Source organism: Balaenoptera ricei, chromosome 1, assembly GCF_028023285.1.
Source record: "Balaenoptera ricei isolate mBalRic1 chromosome 1, mBalRic1.hap2, whole genome shotgun sequence".
Classification (NCBI taxonomy): Eukaryota; Metazoa; Chordata; class Mammalia; order Artiodactyla; family Balaenopteridae; genus Balaenoptera; species Balaenoptera ricei.
The window spans coordinates 67,177,919-67,201,647 of NC_082639.1; the positions used below are offsets into that span (position 1 = coordinate 67,177,919).

General features: G+C 34.3%; 1 protein-coding gene across 1 annotated transcript in view; it reads right to left on the reverse strand.

Annotated features, from left to right (window-relative positions):
• The window catches only part of PIGK (phosphatidylinositol glycan anchor biosynthesis class K), a 133,526-nt gene that overhangs the window by 14,814 nt on the left and 94,983 nt on the right, over nt 1-23,729 (reverse strand). The window contains exon 10 of the mRNA XM_059924616.1: nt 20,373-20,457. Coding sequence (XP_059780599.1) covers nt 20,373-20,457 — 85 coding nt within the window. The remainder of the gene's footprint in view (nt 1-20,372; nt 20,458-23,729) is intronic.

A 23,729-nucleotide genomic window follows, 5' to 3' on the forward strand; every position in this document is an offset into this window, starting at 1 on the left:
ATGGGATCATACAAAATAATAGAACACAGAAAAAGAAAAGGAATTGAAAACAAATGGAGCAAGTATAAAACAAACAGCAATAATAGTAGATCTAAATCCAACCAGATTTAAATCCTGATAATTACATTAAGTGAAAGGATCTTAACATTCCAATTAAAAGGCAAAGATTGTCAAGTTGAATAAAAACATAAAACTCAATGATATTCTACCTATAAGAAACTACTTTAAATTCAAAACAGATAAGTTAAAAGTATCCAAATGGAAAAGGAAATACCATGGAAAAAGAAACCTGGGCAGGCCATATTAATGTCAGAACAAAGTAGACTTTAGAACATTGAATATTATAGGGATAAAAAGGAACTTCTCATACAAATAAAGTGATTGATTCATCAAAAAGACATACCAATTCTAAATGTGTATGTACTTAAAGCTTCAAATACACATATCAAAAACTGAAAGAACTGAAAGGAAAAATTATAATTGTATATTTCAGCACAATCTCGGAATTAATAAGTAAAAAAAATCAGTAAGAATATAGAAAATTTGAACATTATCAACAAATTTGATGTAATTGATATATTTATTTCACTCCACCCAGTGACAATAGAATACACATGTTCTATAAGCACACATGGAACATTCACCATGATAGACCAATTTCTGGTCTATAACACATGTCTCAATAAATTTAAAAGGGTTGAAATCACACAGAGTACTCTACACAGTGGAATTCAACTAGAAATCAGTAACAGAAAAGATAAATTGGAAAAATCCTCAAGTACCTGGAAATTAAACAATACATTTCTGAATAACCCAAGAAGAAATCACAAGGGATATTAAAAAATATTTTGAACTGAATAAAAATTTAAATGAAAATACACTTGTCAACTGAAAAGAATGCAAAGCCTAAAAACTGAATATTACGTTTTATTCAGCAGACTTACTAAGGACTTAAGCCCGGGATACAGCCTCTCAGATAGCTCAGAGGGACGGCTCCAAAGAGGCAGGGGAGGAGCCAGAATGTATCAGGATATATAGCAGTTTTTGAAAAATAAAGAAAAAGAAACAAACCCAGGGGTCCAACATCAAAAGATTACTTACTGCTAGTTATATTAAAAAAACCAGACATCTCAAGTTAATGAATTTAGCACTTTTCTATGTATGGAAAGATGCAAGAGTCTGGGCTTACTGAAACTCTTCCTTTCATGTGCACCTTAACTATCTAGCGCCAGTACCCTGTTTTTCTGCGTCCTGAGTTCCCCTCAGGGTGCACTGTCATGGGGGGCTGCAGGGGCTGAGGGCTTGATGGTGGGCAGCCTGTTTACTGAAATGGCAGGCGACATTCTTCATTCGTACACTTCAAAATGTGGGGGATGTCCATAAAACATGCTTACAGAGATATGTACAGCTTTATGTGCTTATATCAGAAGAAATTTCTAAAATCAGTAATCTAAGATTCCACCTGAAGAAATCTGAAAAAGAAGAGCAAATGAAACCCAAGTAAGCAGAAACAAGAAAATTAAAAAGTGAAATTCAATAAAAGACAAAACAAAAGAAGAGAGAAAAATATCAACAGCCCAAAACTGCTTCTTTGAAAGTTCAGTAAAATTGATAAACTTCTGACAAAACTGATTAAAAGAGAAAAAGAGAGAATAATGAAAGAGGGAATATCACTATAGATTACACAGACATTCGAAAGGTAATAAGAGGATATAAAAAGAACTTCATGGCAATAAATTTGACAAGTTATACCTTGCAAGATACAAATTACCATATTACCCAATTTTAAGCCAGAGTTAAAAGGACATATATTTCTGTAGAGTCTACAAAAATTTCCACATCTATAACTGATTTGGAAAGGAGAATCTAGAAAGAGGAATGGGATTCCCAGTCAGCCTGTAAAACAAGAGATCTGTACTGATAAGAATGCCTGAGGGAAGAACCCAAGAGAGTCCAGCAGAAACTGCAGATGATAATGGTTAACACCTTTTTTAAAAAAATTTTTTAATTTATTGATTGATTGATTGCTATGTTGGGTCTTCGTTTCTGTGCTAGGGCTTTCTCTAGTTGTGGCAGGCGGGGGCCACTCTTCATCGTGGTGCGCGGGCCTCTCACTGTCGCGGCCTCTCTTGTTGCGGAGCACAGGCTCCAGATGCGCAGGCTCAGTAGTTGTGGCTCACGGGCCTAGTTGCTCCACGGCATGTGGGATCTTCCCAGACCAGGGCTCGAACCCGTGTCCCCTGCATTAGCAGGCAGATTCTCAACCACTGCGCCACCAGGGAGGCCCGGTTAACACTTTTTAAATGTTTATCATATGCCATGCATTATTTTAAGAATTTTAAATGTGTCAATGCATTGCCTTTAAGGTAGATAATATTATTACCCTGTTTTACGGATAAGGAAAATTAACAATTGTTACAAAACTACCACCACTACCCATAATCATGATTATCATTTATGGAGTGCTGTACAAAGTGCTTACTCCTTTGTAAGACCTCCATATATATTATCTAATTTAATCCTTACAATAGCACTGTGACATAATTATTATTATCTTATTTCAAACATGAGAAAACTGACTGAGTAACCTGACTAGTCACAAGCTAGAAGCTTTAGTAAGTGGTTTCGCTAGGACTGAAACATGGTTTAGTCTGATTTCAAAGTCAGCGCTCTTAACCATTACAAAAATGCTACTAAACTGCAGAATTCCTCTGGGAATGGGTCCAGACTTCTCCTCCTCCAGGCAACTCTTTTAACCTCACGGATATTATGGGGCAATTAAAATAAGCACAAGACTAATGAGCTATAGAGCACATATTGGAGACAGTTGGTGTTAGGATTTAGGGGTAGAACTGGGGAAGAAAGGTTGGTATATCAACCAGAGACTAAATGGGTACAAGGCACGTGCCCAGAAATGCTGGCTCTCCTGAGTACTTCCCTCCTAGCTATTCATGGTCAAGTAGCAGATACAGCACACATGGAATGCATCTTTAAATGTATCAGTCTCCACTTTACACTGGCACATGTCTGCAGTTAGAGATGTCTCTGTAACCATTGCAAATTTGATCATTTAAAGCAAGAAATACTTCCACACACATATGCTCTAATTTATATTTCTACATATAAATGGTTACGTTAAAAAGTACTAGGATTTACCCTTTTTTTGGAATTCATGTAGGAAGGGATATTTAAGTGCATACTAACACAGATTTAAAGATACTATCTCATCATTCTCTGCACCTTTAATGTGTATATATCTATTCCCTACACATGAAAAATGTAAGTAAAACATATTTTCCTAATAGGTTGACAGATGCTTTCAAAATTCAGAAATGCTCTTTTAAAGCTAGAAGAATCCCTTTGTACTATATATTTTGTCTTATATTTTTCTAGATTTATTATCAATAATAAATTCAACAAATATTTCCTCAATGCCTACTATGTACAAGCCATTTGAGCTAAGGGGCTTGTAAATATGGTTATTCTTGTAAAAGTAGTAATGTATATTACCATAGGTTCCTTTGTACTTACATTTGTAGGTCATGAAAAAGATCATTTCATTTATGTTTATACAGAAAAGTAGACAAATCCTTACTTCTTAAATAAAATTAAGGTACATGCAGTAGTTTTATAAATTAGTCATGTTTCTAAATATGAATGATTCTGAGAAAGCATTTCAAGGTTTTAGAGCAGAATCTTTTTTCATTTCTCTATAGAGGGCCAGAGAGTAAATATCAATATTTTAGGCTTTGCAGGCCACAGAAACTCTCTTCTAAGTATTCAACTCTGCCTCCTCAACTCTGCCTCAAAGTACAATATTAGCTGTAGACAATATGCAAATGAATGGGCTTGGCTATGTTCCAATAAAACTTTATTTACAAAAACAGGTGGTGGGCTGATTTGACCCAGGAGCCATGGTTTGCCAACCCATGCTCTAAAGAATTGCTGTTGAATGGGTTCAGAACATGCTACCCCAAGCTATGCCATTCTGGCATATTATTTTGAACTGAAGGCACTTGAGAAACAGGAGGTGCAGGAAGAGCTCTCTGACCTCCACCTTTCTACCAAAAAGCAGATCATAAAATTTCCTATGAGAAAAAAAGGTACCCTCTCTGTACCAGGAAGGGAAGAACATTCTCATTACTGGAGACTGGGAGTCAACACCAAAATGATATACAAACCAACCTACTAAAATAACCCTTATCTTCCATTAGTTTCCCCCATATATTTTCTTAGTCACTTTCCCACAATTTACTGCCCCCCTAGCCCAAGTCCCTCTGTCTCATCACTTTCCCACAAATTTATTGCTTCTTTATTAAAGTATATAAGCTCTCAGTTCTACCTGCTTCTTTGGGTCTTCACTTTCCTTATGAAGACTCCCATATGTACATAAAAATATTAAATAAAATTTCTATGTTTTTCTTCTGTTAATCTGTCTTCTGTCAGTTTAATTCTCAAGCCCAGCCACAGAACCTAAGAGAGCAGAAGGAAGATTTTTCCTCCCCTAACTGTAGCGTGATTTTCTTCAGTCTGTGCTTTTATATTATTTATATTGATAAAATAAATTATAAGAATAAAGCATGCCCTCAAAAGAGGATAAAATGGTGTTTCAAATCTCTGATATCTTCACAACACATATCAGTTTATGAAAGATGATTTCAAGTCCCAGAGTAAAGAAACATGTAATTTTTATTTAAGCATTTCACTAACTTATACCATGAAACCCTCTTTTTAACCTATTAACTACTAACATATTGTAGAACTGGTGCTTCAGGGACATATTACATGGGAAACTCAGAGTTAAGCACATTTAAATCCCATGGCTACAAGTATGAATATGAATTTAAATTGTATATAGAAATATGATATATACAAGAAATTGGGTAGTTTGTGCATTCCTTTTATTGCCTTGTTTGCTTGCCATTTGTATCTTTTACAGAAAAAGAATGAAACGTGCACACTCCAAAAATTTCTGATTATTTATGTATACCATCTAGTTGTGTTCTTATTAAATGAATTTTTCTACATGGATACCCCGTTTCACCAGCTTGTTCATTCAACCAAACTTAATGGATACAGGGAAAGGTGTAGTTTTGACCTATTCTCTCCTCCCCATTAGTCAGTGAGTAACTAAGTGAATCCTATTGTTTCTTTATTTTAATGGATTCTCTACCTCAATAAAAAATTATGCTCTTAAATACATTCTCTTAAATATGGATGAGGGAAGGTGGAAAGGGGAGAGGAAGAAGAGAGTCAACATTTGTCAAGAACCAATATTTGTTCAGTGTCAAGAATGTGCCAGGTGTTCTATATACACTATCTTGTAACAATTCTTCATTGAAAGTATTAACCCCATTTTTCAGATAAGAACTAGAGTAAAAGAGGTAAGTAAATCGCCCAAGGTAACAAAACTATTAATTAGCCAACCTTGGTTTGAACCTAGTCCTGACTCATTCGAAAGACCATGGTCTTCCCACTACACCACAATGTCTTCCTTAAGACAGAATCTTGGAAAGTGAGGAGAAAAGTAATAACCTTTCAAATATTTGATGATGGTTGGCAGATGCAACCAGGACTAGACTTGTTTTATGTAGCCTTTAGTGCTAGAACTAAAATGAAGGAGTGGAAAGTATGAGATTGTTTCCAACTAGATATAAGAAAAATTTCCAACAGGGAGTTCAAAGAAAGAACAGGTTGCTCTGAGGAGCATGAGAGGACCTTTCCATGATTGAGTGGACAACATTTTGGTGAGATGCCATCTAAGAGATGCAAGGATTGGATAGAGTTTTAAAAGTCTAGAAGATTTTCTAACATTGAGATAACATGATTCTAAGAAAGCAGTGAGAAATCAGCACACTCTTACATTACTTTATGATTTCAAACCATGAGGAAAAGCTTCTCACTCTGATATGAAAAATGTCAACAACTTAATTATCACAAAAAGTACATTTAAATTACATTTTATTCTGTACCCAAAAAACAAAAAAACCAAAGACAAAACCCCCACTAATACACCAATAATGAATAATGCTTGCCTCCAGTTGTACAACTATTTCTAAATGGGTAAATAGTTGAGGAAAAAAATTGAAAATTACTATAATGGGCTTTTGTTATTTCCCTGTTTAAGGAAAAGGTAAATTCCAACTCCATATTTTTAGGCAGAATTTTTATAACGTCTGTAATGTGGGTCTCCCAAAAGAATCATTACAGTGCTTTTAAGTGTTCATTGGCACCTTCTCTTTTGAAATATATAGTCTGAAGAACAAATCAGGAAGCCTATCTTTGTGTTTAAATGAAGACATTACTCAGAGAAATTAGTTAATTTCAGTCAAATTAATTTTTTTGAATATCATTTACTTATACCTAAAAAGATTTTAAACTAAATTTCTTTTACAATAAATTATCTAAAGTTTGACAAAGTATTTTTAACAAAAACAGTCACTTTTAGCCATGGTAGTCATTATAAAAATGTTTGACATATTTGCAAACAAAAACAAATCTTATAATTATTTTTGCCATACTCTACTTGTAATGATCTTTCCCATGGATAAAGGCCCTCTAAATGGCTTAATAAATGACAGTGTTCTGAAACAGTCCTTTTCTACTTCTATACTAGTTGAAGACAGCAGGCTAAGGTTTATAGTTATTACGATTACTATTTTATTTTTGGCAGAAACAGCCGAGATGTACCAGGAAAGAAGTAAAGTAAGTCTGAAACTCTTAAAAATTAATTGTTAAAATGTCAGTTGAATCTACTCTATCACAAACTTTAACACTTTTAGGTATAACAGATATAGCTATTTAGCAGAACAAAATATATAAAATATATAATTAGTGCCTAACATATCCATTTAGAATTATTACATCTCGCTCTAGCAATGTTATAGATTTAATAACACTATCTAAAAGTAAACATGTTTATTCTACAAAATTAAATGTCTACTGGCACATTTTAAACTAGAAATCTCTTAGTTAACCAATATTAGGTAAAATGGATATTATTCTGTTTTCACAAGGTATTAATGACCTTGGAGATAGAACTGGTAAATAAAAAAAGAAACACAAACAAAATCAAACAACTGAATACCTTGATCAGGCACTGGTAACTACATCTGAATGTAGACCAAAGTAAAAATAATCTTTGAAAGAAACCTGTGCTTATGTAAATGTTATCAGACATTATAATTGAAATATACTTCACTAATTACCCACCAAACATGATTAGTACTATGAAATGAAAGTTAATCTTGAATGTTACAAATCTGTAACTAAAGATATTGATTCCTTTAATATAAAATATGACTTTTGGCTATGAATATATCAGTTTTAAAGTGAATGATAATCTCAACCCTTATCGGAAAGCACATTCAGGTGATTTCAGGTCAATTTAGATGACAGATTAAATAACTCCTATAGTTACACTATTTCTATCTGTTGCTAGTCAGTATCTAACTACTGCCAAGTACATAGCATTAAGCTGAAGGGCACTGTATTTTTATATGTCTATATCCAAACAGCCAGTTTCTGAATTTATATGAGAAGAGATTCTCTTGTGTTTCATTTTCTCCTTTTGCCATGGTACTTCTAGTACTGCTTTCGGTGGATCCTTGAGTTTAACTGCTGTCAAGTTTATCAGGATAGGCACATAACTGCCTGTTAATAAAAGTAACAACGTATTTCCCTCACTTTTTTCTTTAACTAAAATGTTAATTTACCTTATTCTACTGTAAATTAAAAACCTTCCTACTAGAAGCACAGGATACATTGGGCATGAGTGATCTGGTTCTATTTTCTTCACTGTATAATGTACTTTTTCTTCCTATGTACAGATTTCTATCGGAAAAGTAGGGAACTAGCCAAGGAGCACATCACTTTTCCATTTCCTGAAGGTGGAAAACGGCCCATCTCCTCACTTCCAGTACTTTTTGCCTCAACACCCAGAAAGCCAACATTTATTCAAAACACCAACAATCTACCATCAAAGCACACTTATGCCCCTAATACTATGGTCTACACGTTGTTAAGACAAACTTAGAAAAATCTAAGAATACACCAGAAGCTATGTGATTCATTTTGATATAATGGAATACAGAAAATGAAGACATTGTTTATATCTGGCACATTTACAAAATTACAAATGAATTTTAAAAGACAAAAACCCAATTTAGAACTGCTATTATATCATGGTCTGTTAATGAAATAAAAATCCATTATAAAATATATGCAACAAGCCTTTACTATTTATACAAAATATTTTAAGAGAAAAAGAAAAAAATTATAATATATTTTCTATAAACAACCAAAAACTCTTCTGAAAGCCTTCTGTCTTAGTAACTAAGATGATAAAGCTGTAATGCAAAGGGAGTAAGGTTAATTACTACCAAGATCTTAATATTCAAAGCAATACAAAGGGTCAAATGACTACTATTCATTAGGGATGTTAGCTTTCTAAATGTGATGAACTCTAAATTACTTTGACTTGTGAAAGAAATGTGTATTTGTCTAGTTGATTTAATTGCTGATTGTTTATTTTAGTTGTGTGTAGCTAATTCTCAAGTATTCAAGGTCCACTCATACAAATTAGAGATCATTCAGGCTCTTTGACACTCATTTTCTTACAACTTTGGACAAACCACTATCATCTATCAAGCTGCCTTCAGTGGTGAAGAGATAAAGAATTATACAGGCAAACAGGATATGAATTATAATTGATTATATTTTATCATCAGTTTTATGGAAGATGTTTTTGAAAATCATGTTATAAATGGTTGTTACATTATCAGGATAGTTCACAAAAGTCTATAAAAATCCTTAATGTTGATGAACTCTCTGAACTAAATATAGATCCTCAGATTAGGTGACCACATAGAAGAAACTTTTCTCTTGATTCAACTACAGGTACAATTTTAAATGAGTAAAGTTAATCTTAAGCACATTCTCCTACTACTTTTAACCCACATCCCCTCAGATCTCTACCTTGTCTCAAGCCCTCTCTTGGGAGCCAAGAACAACTGGGATGGAGAAGGAAATCAGGAATAGAATTGTAAAGAGGGTGACTCTCTTTAGGCCAGTTTCTAAATAAATGGATACTCATGTGCTGAATACTGAACGAACTCTGTTGACATTCAGTTCTTCCAAAATATGGTTTCAATTAAACATATCATGCATTACATCTGTTGACACCTCATTCATCAAATTTCCTGCGAACAAAGTTCCTTTATAAGAACTTTACAATGTTGGTAAGAGGAACTATATATTGTTAAGAGGAAGGGCTTTGAAGTCAAACAGACCTATATCCAAATTCTGGCTTTGCCACTTACAAGATGGAAGATCTAAGGCAAGTTACTTAAACCATTTTGAACCCCAGTTTATCTATGTATAAAATGGGAACGATACCTTTTTCAATGGTAATAATTATTTTCTGATGATGATGATTATGATTAACTGTGAAATACGATGTTCTATACTCATTTGCAGGTGCCCCCAAAATATGGAAGGGAGTAGATGGATTTGAGATACCTTTAAGGGACAGATTAAACAGAAACTAAAAACTAATTATATATGAATATTGTGAGAGGAAGGAGAAGGGAAGAAGAGAGGGAAGGAGAGAAGGAGGGAGAGAAGAAGGGAGAGATGGAGGGAGGAGAGACAGGGAAAAAAAAAAGCCCAAGATTCTGAGCTAATATTACTAAAGATACAGGGGCATTAAGATATAAAACATAGGGCTTCCCTGGTGGCGCAGTGGTTGAGAGTCTGCCTGCCAATGCAGGGAACACGGGTTCAAGCCCTGGTCTGGGAAGATACCACGTGCCGTGGAGCAGCTGGGCCCGTGAGCCACAGTTATTGAGCCTGCGCGTCTGGAGTCTGTGCTCCACAACGAGAGAGGCCGCGATAGTGAGAGGCCCGCGCACCGCGATGAAGAGTGGCCTCCACTTGCCACAATTAGAGAAAGCCCTCACACCGAAACGAAGACCCAACACAGCCATAAATAAATAAATACTTAAAAAAAAAAGATATAAAACATAATAGAAGAACCATTTAGGAAAGGGGTGAATTCTGTTTTAGACAATGTGTTGGAGATCCAGGTTGAGCTGTCTTATAGGCAATAAAATACTGTTCTGTAACTCAAAGGAGATGAAGATATTTGGGGGTTACTTACATGTAAGTAATATTTGAAAACCATCATGGTAGATTGAACAGTAGGAAGTGCCTGTCCAGTAAGAATTTGTAAAAGACACAAAATCCTAGAGATAGGTCTAGGAAGATAAAAGCAAAAGATTTTCAAAGGAAGTGATCAGAGAGATCGAAGGAAAACCAGTATACAGTGATGGTCTAAGAGCAAAGTAAAAAGGTTTCAGAGAGCTAAATATCACAAATAAGTAAAAAATTAAGATGATGTGAAAATTAGGACATTTTAGTACATTTTGCAAGAACAGATACAGAGCATTTGCTGGAGTACAAACTAGAATAAAGTAGATTGAGAAACAAAATGGGAGTGAAGAAATGAAGAGAGTTAGTTTACTTTTTTTAATTGTGGTAAAATATACATAAAATTTACCATTTTAACCATTTTTAGGTGTACAGTTCAGTGGCTTTAAGTAAACTCACATTGTTGTGCAACCATCACCACCATCTATCTCCAGAACATTTTCGTTTTCCCAAACTAAAACTATACCCATTAAACAATAACTCCCCAGGTCCCTCCTCCCTCAGCTCCTGGAAATCACCGTTTTACTTCCTGTGTCTGTGAATTTGACTATTCCTGGTACCTCATATAAGTGGAATCATACAATATTTGTACTTTTGTGTCTAGTTTATTTCACTTAGTATAAAATCTTCAAGGTTCAGCATGTTTCAGAATTTCCTTCCTTTTTAAGGCTAAATAATATCTCATTGTACGTATATGCCACATTTTATTTATCCACTTATTTGTCAATGGACATTTGGGTTGTTTCTACCTTTTGGCTATTATGAACAATGCTGCTATAGACAATGGGTCACAAATATCTGTTCAAATCCCTGCTTTTAATTCTTTGGGCTGTGTACTCAGAAATGGAATCGGTAAAATGTTTTAATTTTTTGAGGAACCACCACACTTTTTTCCGTGGTGGCTATACCATTTTACATTTCCACTAGCAGTTCACAAGGGTTCCAATTTCTCCACGTCCTCTCCAGCACTTGTCATTTTCTGGTTTTTTGATAACAGTCATCCTAATGGGTATGAAGAGGTTATCTCATTGTGGTTCTGATTTGCATTTCCCTATTGACTGATGTCTATTCAAGTCCTTTGCTCATTTTTAAAATGGGTTGTTTGTTTCTCTATTGTTGAGCTCAGTTATAGCAGGATTGAGGAAGACTTTTTTAAGGACTAAAAACATCTAAGTCAGCAGTGGAGAAAAGGCAAGAGAGAAAGGAATAACTGAGGGAACGACGTTCCTAATAGGGTAAGTAAGGTTATCTCCGACACAATTCACACACTTCTTCCTTTGAGATGAACAAAAAAGATAAAGACTCATGACGATACAAATAAGCTTGAAGGTATGCGGAAGGTATACTGAAGGTGTTTTCACCTAATTTCCTCAAGACTTAGGAGGCTAAGTCATAAGCTGAACATGAAAGGGGATGGAAGTGAGGCAGAGGCATAAAGACTATAGCAAATATTTGGAACATCTGCTATGGAAAATTGGTAAGGGACCTAATTAGATTTATTCAGCAGTATTTAACCCAGATGAATCTGTCAATGTCTTCACTGTTGCTACTGTTGTCATTGTCCTCATCATCATTATCATCATCATCATATTTCCAATGTATAATTTGCAAAAGAAAGATTAAGAGACTTGCCCAAGACCAGACAGTTATTAAATGGTGAAGCCTGGATTCAATCCCAGTCTACCCTATACATTATGCTGTGTCCTAAGAAATGCTAATAGAACATAACAGATTTAAACGTAAATCTTTCTGTCCTATTCTAATTCCTTCTTCTGAATAAACTCCTAGAGGTGGAATTGCTATTATTAGTTATAAACACAAACACACCGACAAACTACTTTCCCAAACGGCTGTACTAACTTACATTCCCATCAGCAGTTTATGAGCACGCTCATCTCACTGCCTCTTCACCGACATCAACTATTCGCATTTTTAAAATCTTTACAAACTTGGTGAAAACTCGTATCTGTTTGTTTTTATTCTGGAACACTTAATGACTAATGAGGCTCAAACTTTTCATTTCTAATATAGAAGTTTACTATATCAGAAACTATAATGACAAATTTATAGATGGACAGAATTTTTCAAACTTACATAAAGTTGATGAAATAGCAGTATTGAAATATTGATCACTATTTTTAAATAGCTTTACAGTTTCATTTATTCCTTGAAAAGCAACATTTTTGGAAGTGACTGTCATAAGTTATAATATGAAAGCTGAGATTAATTTATATGAATCTAAAATTATATCCCAGTTGATATTAAAGGAGCAGCACATGACCTTCAAGTAGTTTAATTTTCATTACTTGCCTTATAATTTGAATGAAAATAAATAAGCAGTATGTTATTTTTCACTAGACTTCAGTTCTAAAGTCTACAATTAGAGAAAGCTCTATAAGAATTTAAAACAATCTTCGTCAGTCCCTAGGCAGGGAGACTACTATGGATTCAGCCTTTTGATGAGTTTCCAGGTATTGATAATTCAATAGGCACATTTTTAAAAAGAAAGTGTCAGAAATTTTCTACTTGATAGACATTTCAGTCAACCTTTAGTAAAGTTTAGCTATAATGAGGTAGGCATTACTAGAATAGAAAAACATAAAAATGCCAAAATAGCTAGAGTAAAATAAGATGAAGAACTATCACAAACGAGGACAGAAGAACTGAACAATTGTCCAAATCCATGTCACAATGACAGAAGCTAGAATTGCAGCATCCAAGACAACATCTCAGAATGTAGAAAAGTGAGAGGAGGTTCTCAATTATACATATTTTTAAATATTATATTATAAGATTAAGAGACTGGACCATACAGATAAAAGGTTCTGTAGGCAAACACTGCAAATAATTACCTGCAGTGGTACTCAACCTGAGGTAGTACTGCCCTCCATGGGAGGGGAGGAATTCAGAAAAGGTGAGTGCATTGTTTGGTATGGTATCACAATGAATGAGTGAGGAGTACTAATGGCAACCAGTGTTTGGAAGGACCAGGGATGCCAAAAATCCTGTGATGCACAGACCAGTCTTGTACAATGAAAGAATGGTCCCATTCAAATGCCAAGAGTACCCCAAAGCAAAACAATGGACATACCAGGAGCTATATGGACTGCTTGTACTAGAAAAACAAAATTACCTCTAGGATTGAAAAGGAACAACAAAGCACAGATGAAACAAAATTTTGCAAGATAACCTTCCATGTTATAAGCCAAGGCCTGATGGGACACACTCCAGTACTTCTTTCCAGTAAACTGAATCTTTAATGGATACATAGCTCTATAGTAATCTTTTGGGCAGCTTGTGTGAATGAAAGAGAATAGGTTACACTATATCATCACCATGTACCCTGCAGAGATGCATTAAAAAATATAGATTTTGCAATCTACTAAACTTATTAAAATATTAAAGGATTTGTAAGAAGCCTTATAACTGAAACTGGGGGATCCAAGAAAAGCGTGGAATCTGGATAAGAACACAGTGGGGAAAAAGTGGATAATATATCTCTGTCAAGAAAAAATATTCACTTGAGTATGCTAAAGTTTTTTAAAGCCTACACCGGTTTGTGCCTTTGTTTACACCTAGCCTTTGCCTTAGTAAAGGGTCTTGAATTAATAAAGAAGATAAAATTGTTTCATGATGTTGATACCCAGAATGAATCTCTCACATATATTAAATCCCAGGAAAGCATCTACTAAAAAATCTCTAATCAAGATGTTTAAATCATGCATATTTATGCTTGTTTAATATAGGAACAGGCTGAGATAGTAAGATAAGTTTAACTTCACAAATGAGGACAATAATCATCAGGACCAAGAACAGACAAAAGACCACAGTATAGTCACATATTTCAAATCTTAAGAGTAAATTTAAGCTATTTTTTTAAAGTGGCTTAATTTTAAAATTAACATGTCTGAAGTAAATGTAAAATTACTCATATGGGAAAATAATACACTTCTCTCCGTACCTGTCTCAGTTAGATAGTTCTGTACCTGCCTTCCCAGTAAACAGATTAAGAGAAAAAATAATCACCTTTAAAGAAAAATTGTCAACATAAGCATGTAAGGTTAACCGAATCACTTTCTTTTGCATGTATTTTTCTATTTCTTTGTAATATTCTACGTCCTAACTTGATGAATCCTTAAAAGGAATAGTTGTACTTTCATGTGAAGTGATGTTCCCTTCATCAGTAGCTGCAATTTACGCCTTCCCATGCAGTTTATGCTTTTGCTGTGTTGCTGCAAGACCACTAGGTTGCTTGAATTGTTAGTGTAATGAACCCTACGATCTGCACACCTCCTCCGAGATGTTTAATAAACGCCACCACTGTTGGCTATGAAAGGAATCTGAGTATCATAAACAGGTCTGCCACAAGCTCTTTGTGACCTTTAGAGAACTCTTGACTCTCTTTTCTTCTTAGTCAGCATGCCAGATCCCTAAAGTCAACAAACGTCTCCATATTTATCCAGTGTGTACTATGTATCAGACACTGTACTTAATTCACTTTCCAATGAAAATACTAACAACACTCACCAACATGTGGGAAGAATTCATATAACTTTAGCTTATGAGAACAAAATAGAGGAAAATGGGGGAAAGGGACAAGAAAGAAAAGTGAGAAAGTCAGGAAGACAGAAGAGGATAGAGAATAGAGGAAATGGATAGAGAAGGAATGACAGCAAATGAGAAGCTGGCCTTTCTCATTACGTACTCTGTGCTCTTCCTCTAACATTACTAGAGCTATGCAACCATGTGAAGAGATGGTGTGTAAAATATTAACAGATGTGCTGTGCACATGGCCAACTCAGCGATTATCAGAAGAGGTAGATGCCAATCCAAAACTATACAACGTAACGGTATAGCTCAGTGGAGGAACACCATGAATCTCTCAGTGCCATGAAGCTACGTCAACTACCCCCTACTACCTAAGCTGTGATTCCATCATCCCAGGAAGGAGTGGAAGAGGGAGAAAATACTAGGTGTAAGTGACTACATTTTCTACCATTAGGCAGAAAGAGGAGGAGGGATAAGAGGTTAGTTGATAAAAAAAAAAAGTGCAGTTATAAGAAAATATGGAAAAACATGTATTTGCTCTACTGATTTGTGGCTTCTGAAAATCGTACGCACTATATATCAACTGTGCTGAGGGGCATTCACATCGTTTCCAATTTGTTGTGGCCACAAGTAATGCTGCTATAAATTATCATTGCACTGAGATTCTTATATGTTAGTACTTTTATTTATATATTAACACTATGGGTTATATTCTCACAAGTGGAACCATTGGGTTGAAGGGTATATATATTAAATGTGAGTAGATGTTGCAAGATGGCCTTTTAAAAAGGTAGGGATAATTCAGATATCTACCATCAAGGTATACAAGTATCTTTCTCCTAGCATCTCTGCCAGAAATGGGTGATTTTAATTTTTAAAATATCTTGATGGAAATATAATTCATATACTATAAAATTCACCCTTTTAAAGTATACAGTTCAATGGTTTTAGTATATTCACAGAGCTACACAATGATCACCACCAAGTGTAGAACATTTTTATCACTCAAAAAAAAGAAACCCTATACCCATTTAGAAGTCATTCCTCATTCCCCCACCTCATCCTAGTCTTAGACAACCACTAATCTACTTTCTGTCTCTGTAGATTTGCCTATTCTGGACATTTCACACGAATTGAACCATACAATGTGTGGTCTTTTATGACAGACTTTAACTTAACACATTGTTTGTTTTCAAGGTTCACCCATGTTGTAGCATGTATCGGTACTTCATTCCCTTTATCACTGAATAATGGTCCACTGTATGGATGTACTATATTTTATTCATCCATTAGTTGATGGACACTTGTGTTGTTTCCAATTATTGGCTATTATGAATAATGTTGCGATGATCATTCATGTACAAGTTTCTATGTGGATGTATGTTTTTATATACTTAGGTTGGAATCAATGGGTCACATGGTAAATCTATGTTTAACCTTTTGAGGAACTGCCAAACTGTTTTCCAAAGTGTGATTTTAATTTCTGCCAATTTGAAGGGCATATAATAATTTTACTGAATTGGTAATGTGCACTTCCTTACTGAGTTTTAGGCTTTCTTTTCATTCATTGGCCATTTAAGTTTGGTTTTTTCTGAACTGCTTTTCATCTCTTTGTTTTTTTTTTTCTGAACTGCTTTTCATCTCTTTGTTTTTTTCTGAGTTGTTTTTTATAAACTTCTAAGAATTCTGTGTATATTTTAGATATTAACCAATTTACTATTGTTTCTTTGTAAACATTTTGTCTTGATTCTAACAGTCTTTTAACGTTGTGGTATCTTGTGTTATATAAAATATTGAATTTTTATGGTGCTGAACATATCTTCTGCATTTGTGTGTTCTTTAAGAAGTTCTTTCCTACTTCTAGATTAAAAATGCAGTTGCCTAAACTTTCTTCTAAATATTTTATTTATTTATTTTACTTTAAGTCTTTATACAAAATTTACTTTGTATTACATAGTATGAAATAGAAGTTTAACTGTTTTCCAACTGAAATACGTATCATCTTAATCATATATCTAATGATCAAACATAATAAATTTTTTTCTCTGGATTCTCTGTTCTAGTGTTTTTCAAGCCACAGATCAGGACTATTTGTTGCTTTCGAAATCAATTTAGTATGTTTTGTTTGCCATTTAAAAAATAGAAAAAGAAAATAGTGTGCATCATATGTAATAAGGGCAAATGTTTCATACTACTTTTATTTCTAATTTTTAACATACACATACAAACACATACATCAAGCGTCATTATGTATGTAAAATGTATTTCTTATTGTCAATTATAATAAATAAAGTTTGAAATCCACCCTTTCATTGTGTTCCATTAATCCATTTGCCTATTCCTTTGTCCATACATAACTATATAATTCTAGTGGCTGTGTTTTCTCTCTTTTTATATACCTTCTTTGCTATTACTGGATACTTGTTCTTCCACATGAACTATGTGGTCATTTTTTTTTTTTCTAACATTAAAAAAAAAACTTGCTTCTATTCTAATTAGAACTGCTAATTTGGGAGAAATGATACTTTTATGATATTAAGTTCCCTGCTGCATCAAATATTTGGTATAACTTTCTGCTTATGAAACACGGTATGTTTCCACGATTCTTACACTACAGGGCCTATGGTTTACTTGATAAATTTACTCCTAAGTATTTTATAGTTCCTTTCATTGTGAAAGAAAAATTTTCCCATCTTGGGACTCCCCTGGTGGCGCAGTGGTTAAGAATCTGCCTGCCAATGCAGGGGACACGGGTTCAAGCCCTGGTCCGGGAAGATCCCACATGCCGCAGAGCACCTAAGCCCCTGCACAACAACTACTGAGCCTGTGCTCTACAGCCCGCGAGCCACAACTACTGAGTCTGCATGCCACAACTACTGAAGCCTGCGCGCCTAGAGCCCGTGCTCCTCAACAAGAGAAGCCACCGCAATGAGAAGCCAGCACACTGCAATGAAGAATAGCCCCCGCTCACTGCAACTAGAGAAAGCACGTGCACAGCAACAAAGACCCAATGTAGCCAAAAATAAATAAATAAATAAATAAATTTATTTTAAAAAAAAAAGAACATTTTTCCCATTTCCATCCTGTGTAGTTATTGCATATATAGAGAAGCTACCAGTTTTATTCATCTTATATCTGGCTATCTCACCAGATTCTCTTATTAATTCTACTGTTTGTAACTTGAGTGTCTTGGGTTTCCTAGATGTGCAATCATGTTGCTAGGACCCCTAAAAAAAGGTAAATAATTTGGCAATATGAAATGGTAATACTGAAATCTTGCCTACCTCCTCATTGTAAAATGCAGTTTAAGTAACATACACAAGAAATTAATTACTCAAATGACTGAGACACATTCCTCTCTCTCTGCTATTTCTCAAGTTTCTCCTCATGTTACAGCCCCTGTCCCTGCTCCTTCTCTCCTTCAGCTCCTAAACTGTGCCACCAGTGAGAGGCCCCGGCTTCTGATGGCTGGGTAGTAGGGAAAAGAGATAATCTGGCTCTCACTATACCATTAAATATATATATCCATCCATTCAGATATATACATACATGGCACAAGGCTAGATGCTGAAAAGAATATCAAGAAATCAAGGACATCCAGAAAGACAATCAAATATAAGATATTTATAAGACATGTGAATAAATAACATTATTTCAAATAAAAATGACACATGCTCCAAAACAGGCATAGGTAAAGTATGATTCAAGATTAGAAGAAAAAATAGTTACTTATAGTATAAAAACATACTATTATTATAGGTGGAGCTTAGATATATACTACAATAATGCTATAATTTAAATACATTACATATTTAAAAGTTTTGTAAGATTGGCTGAACCTAATTATTACATGTATTATTACTATTCTCTTCGGGGAAAAACCACTTTCAAATAATCCACTTATAAGTAAACTTCTAGCAACATAACTCATATGTTTCTTAAACATCACTTGGACAGACAATGGTAACAGTTCCAAAGTTGTAGTACTGTCAATAAAGGGACATAACAAGAGGAACAGATTATAAGAGTCTGGTTTAACAATGATCTTTCCTGATTACCTCCTGAGAACAAAATTAATTTTATTCAATAAAAAGAAAAAGAAAATAAATTCCTATCATGTATCTTAAAATTAAAATTTTATAAATTCAGTTATAAAAATTTCATTATAATGTTTAATAATTCAGTGTTAAAATTAATATAGCTTCTTATAATGCCAAGAATATCATCATAAAAATTTTCACCAGGGTCAAAGTTTTTCATCTTTGAATTTATACAGTATATAATAGCAAAATGCAGCTCTTACATAAACCATAGTTTATTGGTTCATTCAAGCTGTAAAAATATGACTGACATTTCATCTGGTCAACCATCTTAAAGGTTAACTCTTGTTTCCTATTTCAGATTTTATTCTAGGTGAACTGTTCTGGGCAGATTCTATTTATCTATTCTGAACAAACCACAAACTGTTTCATTTCTCACTCTGACTGTTAGGAACATACTGACTTGCTGCCTGCTCTGCTGTTTAATTCATTCATGCTGAGAGTCAGGCATGAAGACAGAATTTTAAATGTGACATTTGCAGGCTGTTAGGTCATTTAAGCTCGGACAACACCAGGGAATTCCTGACATATAACTGGACCTGATTACCAACCACAGATAGGCTACCAAAAGGGGCAAATTTCTGACCATTTTTGGTAATTTCTCATAGAATTTTAATATTCAATTTTAATGTCAATGAAAAGATCTATATAGCCAACATTTTAAAGTAAAAGCCTGTTTCTTTTAATAAACTCAACCTGGAACTTCTAATCAATCCATATCTGCGAAATAAAAATTCTTTTGATTGGCAAAGACATAAGGAAAAACTCATAATAATAATTAACATTCATGAAAATTCTGACAAATTCTGACATTTAAGGGCTTTTAATATTTCCCATAATCTATAGCCTCCGAAAAATCTGGTAAGTCTAAAGGCCATAACTCTCACCAACAGATCACTTTTAAAATTCTTCGATTCTAGTCCAGCAGGGCAGACTTTATATGCTGTCAAAATTACAGTACCAAATCTAAGTTTAAAAACTTACCACACTGCCTTCTTTAAGATTACAGTTATGTAAAAGGGATGATAGAGTCATTAAAGTTGGAAATGAAAAAATTACCCACATGACATTTAGAATTATACTTTACAAGAGTTGATAATGGGGTGGGGCAGAGGAAGTAGGGAGAGACTGCTTTTTCATTTTAGCTGCTCAGAAAAATTACACCAAATGATATTTTTTCAACTTTTTCTTTGTCACTAACAAGTACCATATACAATGGTGCAAATGAGCATTCTCTGAAATTAACGCTTGTTGTTAAGTAATGCGCAAAAGATAATTCTGATTCTACCCTGTATTTTATATAAGCAAGAATTCTACTGTTACACAGCAAGTAGCCTTTTAATATTGTGCTTTGAATGAGATTTCCAACTGTAATAGGTGGAGTCTAAATAGGGCTAGACGGCCTGGAATGCCTTTCAGCTATAGCACATTGATTCTGAAAAACCTAACAAAAGCAATTACTTTTCAGAGATTAAAATTATTGTTTCTTTCAAAAGAACAAAATGGAAGGCAAACCTGGTGTATTATCTGAGCTACAGGAAGTTGTTCAGCATATTTCAGAGGTTCCATTAGTTCCTCATCCATCAGGTCTTTCTTATAGCTGGAAAAAAATTAAGAAACACAAAGCCAAGGTAAATATTATTTTTAAATATGCCAAATGTTTAAATATGCCAAATATGAAATATATTAAAAATATATATCTAATATGAGATTCTGAAATAAGCAGTATTTGTCAATAATCTATGAAAAAACACCTAATGACAATTTTTAAATGACATAACCATGAATACATTCAGATTGCATTTAATTACTATTTAATAAGAGTAGCTAACATCACCTAATAGTCTCAGATCCTGTTTTTCACTCTGAGACTTAAAAATGTTTAAGAACTCCATGTTCACTGCATATGCTTTTTATCATAGTATTTAAATAAAGGTCTTCAAAATCTGGCTCCAACCATTCAAGCCTCATCTCCAGCAACTCCTTCTCTACGTCCAAGTCAATAGTTTCAGCCATTCCAACTAGTGGTCACCTGCCCGTGGGCTTGGCATCTCCATGATTCTGAGTTTCTCCACTGTGTTTCCTGTTTGGACCAACCACAACTCCTTCTTTGTTTACTCTTCCTTCAAATATAATAATTTATTTAGACGCATCTAGGTACATTTTTCACCTCCCTGAAGACAAAAATTATGTCTTATTCTTCTTTGTATATCCAATGTTTACCATATAATAAAGACTCAATAAATGTTTGCTGAATGAATGTATGAATAAAACAAAGACAGCAATAACTCTCTGAGAGGTTATTCTACATGGAAAATATTTTCTTTAATATTTATATTTACAACGAGATGCAGAGTTGATACAACACATACCTAACAGGGTATAAAACAGTAAAGTGCAGAGTAGGAATAAAAAATAAAATCTCCCCAAATGAAGAGAATTAGAAAAAATATTCTGAAAAAAGTATTGACCCTTTTCAAAATAGCAAATAAACATTAGATTCATTAGATTACAAAACAATAAGACCGAAACACATTTAAACTTTCACTTACCTTTTATTCCTGTAAACTATACATCACCTTATCAACTTAAAATCAAATTTAAAAATTGAAATATTGAATTATCTTGAAAAATAATAAAACAAGACTAGTATATAAGTCTCCAGGGCTGTAGTTAAGAAATCTGATGATGAGAAATCTGGAATCTCTCCCAGGAAAAAGGCAGATATACATATAAGGACAAAATTTTGTATATAAGAGTTTAAGAAACCTCTTAGCTAGGTAAAAGTTTGTGCATACTTTGCAGATTAGCATAAAAATAATTAATTTGGGGGAACTTTGAAGACTCTCACTAATGATGAAAAAAACTGTCTTAAAACATTGTTTTATGGAGAGAGAAAGCAGAACAGTGGTTTCCAGGGGCAAAGGAGGGGAGAAAGGGGAATTACTGTTTAATGGGTAGAATTTCAGTACTAAAAGGTGATAAAAATTCTGGAGATGGTTGGTGGTGATGGTTATAGGATAATGTTAACATACTTAATGACACTGAACTGTATACTTTAAAATGGTTTAAATGGTCAATTTTATGTTTTGTATATGCTGTGGGCTGAACTGTGTCCCCTCAAAATTCATACGTTGAAGCCCTAACGTTGAGTACCTCAGAATGTGACTGTAATTGGAGACAGGATCTTTAAAAAGATGATTAAGGTTAAATGAGGTCATTAGGGTAGGTCCTAACCCAATATGACAGTGTCCTTACAAGAAACTAGGATGCAGAGAAAGACAAAGTAAAGACCATGTGAAGACACCAGGAGAAGATTTGACCATCTATAAGTCAACAAGAGAGGCATTATAAGAAAACAATCCTACCAGCACCTTGATCTTGGACTTCTAGATTCCATAATTGTGAGGAAATAAATTTCTGTTGCTTAAGCCACTCAGTCTGTGGTACTTTGTTATGGCAGCCCTGGCAAACTAATACAGTATATATTACCACAATTAAAAATAAAATAAATATTCATTGACCAAAAAACCCACAATATTTTTAAATATTTCACAATGTACATTTAAAAAGTCTCTCTACATTTTTAGGTATATAAAACATATACCAAGCAACAAAAGGAAAACAGATATATTGAATATTATCAAAGTTAAAAATTTTTGTCCTTCAAAGGACACTACCAAGAAAGTGAAAAAACCCAAAAAATGGGAGAAAATTTTTGTAAACCATATATTTGAAAAGATTTGTATCAAAAATATATTACAGGGACCTAATGACACTTAAAAGTTTTTGCACAGGAAAGGAAACCATAAACAAGACGAAAAGAGAACCCTCAGAACGGGAGAAAATATTTGCAAATGAAGCAACTGACAAAGGATTAATCTCCAAAATTTTCAAGCAGCTCATGCAGCTCAATATCAAAAAAACAAACAACCCAATCCAAAAATGGGCAGAAGACCTAAATACACATTTCTGCAAAGAAGATATACAGATTGCCAACAAACACATGAAAGAACGTTCAACATCATTAATCATTAGAGAAATGCAAATCAAAATTACAATGAGATTTCATCTCACACTGGTCAGAATGGCCATCATCAAAAAATCCACGAACAATAAATGCTGGAGAGGGTGTGGAGAAAAGGGAACCCTCTTGCACTGTTGGTGGGAATGTAAATTGATACAGCCACTATGGAGAACAGTATGAAGGTTCCTTAAAAAACTAAAAATAGAACTACCATACGACCCAGCAATCCTACTACTGGGCATATACCCTGAGAAAACCATAATTCAAAAACAGTCACGTACCACAACGTTCACTGCAGCTCTATTTACAATAGCCAGGACATGGAAGCTACCTAACTGTCCATCGACAGATGAATGGATAAAGAAGATGTGGCACAAATATACAATGGAATATTACTCAGCCATAAAGAGAAATGAAATTGAGTTATTTGCAGTGAGGTGGATGGACCTAGAGTCTGTCATACAGAGTGAAGTAAGTCAGAAAGAGAAAAACAAATACCGTATGCTAACACATATATACGGAATCTAAAAAAAAAAAAAAAAAAAAAGGTTCTGAAGAACCTAGGGGCAGGACAGGAATAAAGACGCAGACGTAGTGAGTGGACTTGAGGACACAGGGAGGGCGAAGGGTAAGCTGGGACAAAGTGAGAGAGTGGCATGGACATATATAACACTACCAAATGTAAAATAGATAGCTAGTGGGAAGCAGCCACATAGCACAGGGAGATCAGCTCAGTGCTTTGTGACCACCTAGAGGGGTGGGATAGGGAGGGTAAGAGGGAGATGCAAGAGGGAGGAGATATGGGGATATATGTATATGTATAGCTGATTGACTTTGTTATAAAG